General features: G+C 32.2%; 1 protein-coding gene across 1 annotated transcript; it reads right to left on the bottom strand.

The window, feature by feature from the left end:
* Nucleotides 1–5,446: 5,446 nt before the first annotated feature.
* On the bottom strand, nt 5,447–8,354 carry LOC111718302 (uncharacterized). Its single transcript, XM_023493858.1, has 5 exons — nt 8,186–8,354; nt 7,607–7,693; nt 7,451–7,486; nt 7,228–7,322; nt 5,447–5,922 (listed from the first exon to the last, which is right to left on the bottom strand). The coding sequence occupies exons 1-5, from the start codon at nt 8,207–8,209 to the stop codon at nt 5,640–5,642; spliced, it is 525 nt and encodes a 174-aa protein (XP_023349626.1). The 5' UTR covers nt 8,210–8,354; the 3' UTR covers nt 5,447–5,639.
* Nucleotides 8,355–8,607: the final 253 nt, after the last annotated feature.

Below are 8,607 nucleotides of genomic sequence, written 5' to 3'. Positions count from 1 at the left end.
CGAAGAACGGAGAAAGGTTAAAGTATAGAATGCTGACAAGACAACTTGGAAATCGTACAGAGAGTATCGGAAATTTAAGAGAGTATCATTAAATGAACCTCCCGAGTTTCCTTTTTGGTGTCGATGTACATTTAAATTTAAGAAATCATAAAAAATAAAGAAAATTGTAAAGAAACCAAATAAAATAATATTTTTTAACACAAATATTGGTATTTACCCCATTAATGAAACCGGGTTTTAATTACTGGGCTTCATTATGATACTCTGAGCCCGAAATTTAAAAGAGCATCGTTGTACGAAACTCCTGAGTTTCCTTTCTGGGGTCTTAACATTTGTAGATCTGATTTAAGAGATTCGACCAAACTGAAGAACATTGAGAAACTAAATAAAAAAATATTTCATAACAAAAATAATGATATCCACAAAACTGCTTAACCCCACTCCTGAAACTGGTTTTCATTACGATACCCTGTCTCAAGTTACAAGATCACAAAGTCGTAACAGTAAAATAAAAACTTGAGGAGCTACGAGGTCACAAAGTCTCACCATTAAAGCCAAAACTGTAGGTGTTAAAAGATCACAAAGTCGTGAAAGTAAAATCAAAACTTGAGGAGCTATGAGGTCACAAAGTTGTACCAGTAAAATTAAAACTGTAGGTGTTAAAAGATCACAAAGTCGTGAAAGTAAAATCAAAACTTGAGGAGCTATGAGGTCACAAAGTTGTACCAGTAAAATTAAAACTGTAGGTGTTAAAAGATCACAAAGTCGTACCAGTAAAATCAAAACTAGGAGCTACGAGGTCAGAAAGTGGTACCAGTAAATTCAAAACTGGTGAAGCTACAAATTCACAAAGTCATACCAGTAAAATTTCAAAAAGATTAAAAGAAAAAAATCGTTCGTTTAGTGAAAAAAATAAAAATAAAACCGTTATAAATATTATTTATCAATGCGTTTTGACTTTTCGATTCGGTGGGGGGGGGGGGGGTCCAACCATTCAACTAAGAGTAAACATATTCTTGCTCCCAGCATTCAACCCAGAGTAAAAATATTTTTGCTCCGAGCTTTCAACCTAGAGTAAATTTAATCTTGCTCCGGCCTAGCATTCATCCCGGAATAAACATTCAACCCAGAGTAAATTCATCCTTGCTCCCACCATTCAATCCAGAGTAAATTTAATCTTGCTCCCAGCATTCAACCCGGAGTAAACATATTCTTGCTCCAAGCATTCAACCCGGAGTAAACATATCTTTGCTCCCACCATTCAACCCAGAGTAAATTCATCCTTGCTCTCAGCATTCAACCTGAAGTAAACATAATTTTGCTCCCAGGATTCAACCCGGAGTAAATTCATCTTAGCTCCCAGCATTCAACCCGGAGTAAACATATCCTTGCTCCCACCATTCAACCATGAATTAATATATTCTTGCTCCAATCATTCAACCCGGAGTAAATTTAATCTTTCTCCTAGCATTCAACCCGGAGTAAATTTAATCTTGCCCCCAGCATTCAACCCGGAGTAAACATATCCTTGCTCCCACCATTCAACCATGAATCAATATATTCTTGCTCCCAACATTCAACCCGGAGTAAAATTATTCTTGCTCCTAGCATTCAAGCCTAAGTAAATTTAATCTTGCTCCCAGCATTCAACCCGGAGTATATTTAATCTTTCTCCCAGCATTCAACCCGGAGTAAACATATCCTCGCTCCCACCATTCAACCCAGAGTAAATTCATCCTTGCTCAAATCATTCAACCCGGAGTAAACATATCCTTGCTCCCACCATTCAACCATGAATTAATATATTCTTGCTCTCAGCATTCAACCCGGAGTAAACATATTCTTGCTCCTAGCATTCAACCCGGAGTAAATTTAATCTTGCTCCCAGCATTCAACCCGGAGTAAATTTAATCTTGCTCCCAGCATTCAACCCGGAGTAAATTTAATCTTGCTCCCAGCATTCAACCCGGAGTAAATTTATCCTTGCTCCCAGCATTCAACCCGGAGTAAACATATCCTTGCTCCCACTATTCAACCATGAATTAATATATTCTTGCTCCCAGCATTCAACCCGGGGTAAACATATCCTTGCTCCCATCATTCAATCAGGGTAAAGGAACAAACTTCTTGTCACAATCCCAATTTCTTTGCAACCTGATGTTGTAGACCTTTGATATTTCAAGCTTTGAATTCTGCTATATTAAATATTTTAGGTTTGAAATATCAAAGGTTTACACCATCAGCTTGTAAAGATAAAGGGTTTAATAAATTTAAGCATTTCATGTTCCCTATGCCGCAATAAAAAGTTAGGATAACGGCTGTCTGCTTGCGAAAGGATGTGTGTAAAGAGGAATCAGTTAACTGTTATGGTCTGCATCCCTGAAAATAGTGTCACTTTACGCATGCATGTTTTTGTATGTTTTTACTTATAACATCTTTTAAAAAGAATTGTTCTAAACTATAGGGTTGATAAAAGGGACAGAGTAAGCAAAGCACCCATACAACTGTGGAATAGGAAGACGACATTAAAGACATTTTGTTTGTATTCTCTGTTATAAAGCAATCTGATTTACAATTAACAAGAAATTCAACTTTTTAAATGGTCATTTTTATGGTATAGTTCATTTTAGATGTACTATAAAGTTAACATAAGCTTCATTGGTTCCCGAATTTCTCCAAAAAAAAAACTAGAATATTTCTAGAAATTTTTATTCAGTCTAATGAAAATAAAATTGAAATAAACTTTTATTTTTATTTATGATTTACTAAAAGACTAGACATTTTTTTATCGAGACAAGTACATAAACATTTTATGAAATCATCAATAACGATAATATTTTGGCACGACGTGTTATAAAGTTTTAGGACAGACGATTTCTCTTTATCGATACGGTATTTTAGATTTTATTTTGTTTTATTATAAATTTGCTTAGAACCAAGCGTTGCACAGGGTGTCATAGTTAGTCCCACTGATAACCCGCGTGCTTGTCGTAAATTATGATTTAACTATTTTTCCCGATAAAAAAGATGTCCTACTCAACTTAAAATCTTAAAACCAAGCTAAGAACATTCCCATGGGTCTCCCGAGTTCCCCAATCAAAATTTGAGGCAAATCAGACTAGGGGTTCCAAAGTTATGATCGGACAAACAAACAAACAAACAGACAAACAGAGATTACAACTTTATATATATAGATATAATCTAAAAAGGATCTCAATAAAGACAAAATTTCTTTCCAATAACTTTAGAGCATTGCGAACTAAAATTACAGTGTCATAAATAGTTAATAAAAAGGTAATAAATAATAATATGTTGTGTTAAACACAGTAGAAACTTATAAAAAATGTTTTGGAGAACACGATTTATCCATTCCAAACATTCGTTTTTAACTTAATTCATTTCTGCATATTTCTCGGAACCTTGTGAAACTAGTATTTTCACTTGGAATAAATGAAAGTTCTCAACAACTTTAAGAAAATAAGAAAAGCACATATTACAACACACAATATGTTATCTCATACAGAGTGTTCATATAAAAATGCGAATTAAGAGATGACTGATAAATCGTTTTTGATTTACAAAAGATAAAAAACAGCTCTTAGTGTAAAACAAAAGTGGCAGGTTTCATTTTCTTTATTCTTAAAATTTACGAAAATATTTTTTGTATTTGGATTTTATTTCTCAAATTAAATGCATGGACAAGATTCTTTATTTTAAAACTAAACATCTGGTAAACCACAAATAAAAAATCACAAGACTATAATACTGAAAGAGACTGTAAAGGAAAAATAAAAGGGGGAATAGACTGAAACCTGAGAATCTTAGGAGTTGATCGAGACCTATAAAACATCTATCTGATGTTCCTGTCTCGAGATATTGACATAAAACTGTGTCAAAATTATACCTAAACGCATATATAGAAGATATACGTCCGTATCAAGTGACCAGAACTCTCTCCAATAGCAATGCAGTATACTGGTCACGTGATACAGACGGAGACACGTGACACTAATACTGCACTGTCATTGGAGTTCTGGTCCCATGGTCTAGATGTGTAAATAATATTATCAATTATATCTATTAAAAATGAAAAATTATGAAATTCAAATAATAATAATAGGAGCAAACCTGAGTTTCTCAGGTTACTCTGCAGGTAAATTGTAGTTTTTAGAGTGGTATACATATTTGTTGCATAAAAACTGTTTAATACTATTATTAATAATGTTATTACCCCTAGGAAGGTTTTTGGACCATCAATATTGAAAAATTTTGATGGGAGAAAAAGTGTCATGTCATATGTGAGGTCTCACAGAAAAAACATTGGAACATTGTTTAAGCAGTTTTGACGTCTTTTTGATGAAAACAAACAAACCCAAATCATAATCACTAAATTCTATCGAATCAAATTTTAAACTAAAATACTACCTTTATTTACAACCAAAGATTTGTTATCTTAATAATACAGTAAACTATAAATAGTTAATAAATTAATCCAATCAATATCAGCTGCCAAATATGGAAAAAATATTTTGCATAATGGAAGACAGTTCAGTCTGATCTGGCACAAAAATAGCACATTCATTCGAATACAGTAAGAACTTGACATATCAATCTGTTAGAGACTGAAACAAGTTCTCATGGCATTTACTCTTAAATATAAATCTTAATTGTTTCCTTCATTGATGTTTAAACATTTTAAAATGGATAAATTTTATACAGTTAAAGTTAATACAATTAAATACAAATATGGCAATTTTGTATTTACTTTTTCTATAAAAAAGTTTTTTATTCCGATGATTAGTTTCACGCCACATCGTTTTCTTACATTTACTGCTTTCAACATACTAAAACCGCCAATCAAACCTTCGGAAGGAAATCTATTTTGTTTTAATCTTAAAGGGACTGTAAAGGAAAAATTAAAGAGGGTATAGGCTGAAACCTGAGAATCTCAGGAGTTGAACGATACATATAAGACATCAATCTGATTCTGATGTTCCTGTCTCGAGAAATTGACATAAAACTGTTTCAAAATTATACCAAAACGTATATATTAAGATATGTACGTACGTATCACGTGACCAGAACTCCCTCCAATGACAGTGCAGTATACTGGACACGTAATACAGACGAAGACACGTGACAATAACATTGCACGGCCATTGGTTGGAGTTCTGGTGACATGTTTCGGACACATAAATAATCATTAAATTTAAACAATAAAAGGAGCAAACTTGAGTTTCTTAGACTCCTCTGGGATATAGTTGTTTTCATATTGGTCGCGTATTTGTTAAATATGATCTGTTTAATACTACGAATCTTATACAAAATTTTACATATATACGTTTTGGTAAAATTTTGACACAGTTTTATATAAATTTATCGAGACATGAACATTTTTATATGTCTCAATCAACTCCTGGGATTCTCAGGTTTCAGTCTATTCATTTTTCCTTTATGTCCCTTTAAAAACAAAATAAACTTTTTTTAAACAAATACAAATTAAAAACATAGTTAAAAAAGTTATGTTATGGTGGTTTTATAAAACTGAAAACCAAGTATGTATGGAGTTTTTAAAAACACTGTTTTAAAGCATGCATGCATCAAGAATCAAAATGAAATTCGAATATTTAGATTTTAGACTATCTCATAGTTTTAGAGGGCCTTTGAAAACTATTTACAAGATAAAACTTCCTATTTCTGTGTGATCCCATCGTTTTCAGTCTTCTATAGGAGGATTTGGCGTTTCGAGATTGTTTTTGTGTTCTTTCACGGAAACCTGAATGTTTTGAACTTCTCTTTTCTGGTATTTGAACCTTTCTGTACCACTCATTGCGAATTGAAACCTTATTGTTTATACTGATGGAAGATCCGAATTTTGGTGGTTTTGCACTATATTCGTTGACTGACTGGTATCGTTTTACTCTAAAATCAAAGAAAATTATAAATCATGTATATTAGTTTTTAATCCAAATGATGCAAAGGGGTGCTAAAAATACAATAAATGTAATTATAGTCAATGCTTTAAATATATGCATAATCGTTCACATATATATCAAAATGTACTTTCAGCTTTTTTGGGGGGTGCAGGAGCAAATGTTTACATAATCTATTGAACGCCCAAAACAAAATGCCTAATGCGAAATAACGCCCCGATACTTTAAAACATCCAATGAAGTCAAAATTCCTATGGGAAAAATGTATTTTGGTAAAGGTAGAAATTGTTTTTTTTTCCAAGAAAAATTCGCTTTTTTTCAATTGAAATTATACAAAAGTATCAGGTTTTAGGAATCCTATGCATCAAAAGAATGGCAGACAAGTTTTCAAAGGAATCGAGTTTTCGCCTCAAACCCAAATTTTCGAATCCCTATATCTTTGCAACTTAATGTTGTAAATTTTTGATATTTTAAACTTAAACTATTTGAATAACAGAACGTTTAGTTTGGAATATTAAAGGTCTACAACATCGGGTTGCAGAGATATAGAGATTAGAAAATTAGAGTGGACGACATTCAGAGTGGACGACATTTGCGCCTCTCTGAATAAATTATATTTTAGAGTTACTATGTGATTTATAAATAATGTTCAATGTTTTAAATTGCTTTTTATATCTAACATTGTGTTGACAAGGTTTGAAAATGGTTAAATATTTAGGGGGAGATGGAATTATGCAGGACAACGGCATCAGCAATTTACTAAATCTTGCGAAATCTATTTTTTTAGGTCAAATTCGTCTTATTATTTAAAGAAACGAAATATCATCGTTTACATTGTAAATTGATACATTTTAATCCAAAAGTTTATAAATCAGAAACTACAGAGTGTCCCATAACATATTAGATTATCTACAAGTTTTAACGGCAAAAAAAAACAAAATACTCGAAAAACCTAGCATTTTCCGCAAGAAACTTCTTACTATTCAAACTTTCAAAATGATTCATCCTTTTTAAATTATCTGATTAGTCCCGAAAATCGTAATTTAGACCGATTAACGATATAATATGATGTGAGACACTCTGTAAATAAAGTTAGAAAGAATGGAATGATTAATCCCGATTTTTATGAATAGTTAATATCAGTATTTAATTGTTGTCATATTTTATTAAACCAGTTTTTGAATGCAGTCTCTTACGTCTTCAGAATAAATTTAAGAATTCACCAACTATTATTTTCTTTAATTATAAAACGCAACGCAGCAAGACATTTAGTTTTATTGGACTAAACTCTTACCTATGGGAGCTATGAGGCTCATGAGAATGTCCACGAATAAGGTGAAGATCTCTGTTGCCAAGAGCTAGGACTAGGTCATCCCCAAACGGTCCATACTGAAGTAAAACTATTATACAATTAAGACAGATACACAAATCAGTGGTTTTTGTCATGAATTATGCCAATATAAAACTAATCTTACATATTAAGATCTACTAATAAGTCATTTTTTTTTTCTGTCCACCTGTTTAGCGTACACTCCCCTGTTGCGTTCACCAGCCTAAAATTCAAATTTTTTGCCATGAATTATATGTATATATAATATTTTACATTTACGCATACTGGTTTACTTATTGTTATCAAATATATGGGCCGGGGTACCGTCAGAATTGTATCTCACCTGAGGGTCTGTTATGTAAGTTTGATCAGTAAAAATGTATGAGTTGCCTAGCAAAGATAAGGTACCATCAGCACCGATCCAGATACACTTAAAGATAACCAATATTCACATAGTTGAACATTACACGTTGCTTTATCTCTATTTAAGATAATAAAAGATTTTTTAAAATGTATAATATATAATCATATAGATACAGGGTGTCCCATATCAAATTAGACCGCGTCAATGGGTCTAAATTACAATTTGTGGGATAAATCAGAAAATTTAAGAAGAATGAATCATTTTAAAAAATTTAATCAGGCTAATAGAAATTTTTTTTTGCCGAAAATGCTAGAATTTTTGAGTATTATGTGCGTATTTTGGCGTTAAAGATTGGAGATAATCTAATATGATATGGGACGCTCTGTAGATAAACACAAAGACATACAAACAGAGATTCTGTTTTTTTTGTTTGTAGAACCACGAGAAGTTGAAGAAACAAATTCAGACAAAGCTTGGTTCCCAAGCTTGTTTGAAATAAACATTAAAAACATGAACACAAACAAAATAGTAATTTTTCAAATATGAAGATATTCTCACCGATAACAGCAAAATTAGCATCATCTTGTATCTTGTTTGTTATGGGTTTGTATAGATGAGCAGAAACCTCATTGTTTACCCTGCTGCAGTGTCACATACTTCGGACAGTTTCCACATTTCCAACATTAAAATTCATAATTCTCTAAAATTAAATTATAGTTTTTCGAGTTAATTCGTTTCAAACAGCCAGTGCAAGAAAATTAAAATTAAAAAGGAAACCAGTGGCCGAATTTAAAGAATTTGAGCTGCAGTTTAAATTTAAGCCGCGGTTTAAATATGGTTGGTTCCACTTTAAAATTGTATCAAATGTTTCAAGATTTAAGCCGGCGCTAAATTTAAACCGGGTTTTGGCGGATTTTAACCGCGGCTCAAATTCTTTAAATTCCATCTCAGGAATATTAAATCATGTGCAGTCGTTTTTC

The sequence above is a fragment of the Eurytemora carolleeae genome, unplaced genomic scaffold, assembly GCF_000591075.1.
Source record: "Eurytemora carolleeae unplaced genomic scaffold, Eaff_2.0 scaffold83, whole genome shotgun sequence".
Lineage (NCBI taxonomy): Eukaryota > Metazoa > Arthropoda > Copepoda > Calanoida > Temoridae > Eurytemora > Eurytemora carolleeae.
Note: the sequence above shows the minus strand (reverse complement) of the source record. Positions and strands in the feature narration are given on the sequence as shown.

Coding starts and splice junctions, on each gene's coding strand:
- LOC111718302 (XM_023493858.1), bottom strand. CDS start 8,209: ATGATGCTAATTTTGCTGTTATCG. Junction 7,694..8,185: donor TGCTAATTTTGCTGTTATCG/GTGAGAATATCT, acceptor GTTATCTTTAAG/TGTATCTGGATCGGTGCTGA. Junction 5,923..7,227: donor GAGCCTCATAGCTCCCATAG/GTAAGAGTTTAG, acceptor CTTTGATTTTAG/AGTAAAACGATACCAGTCAG.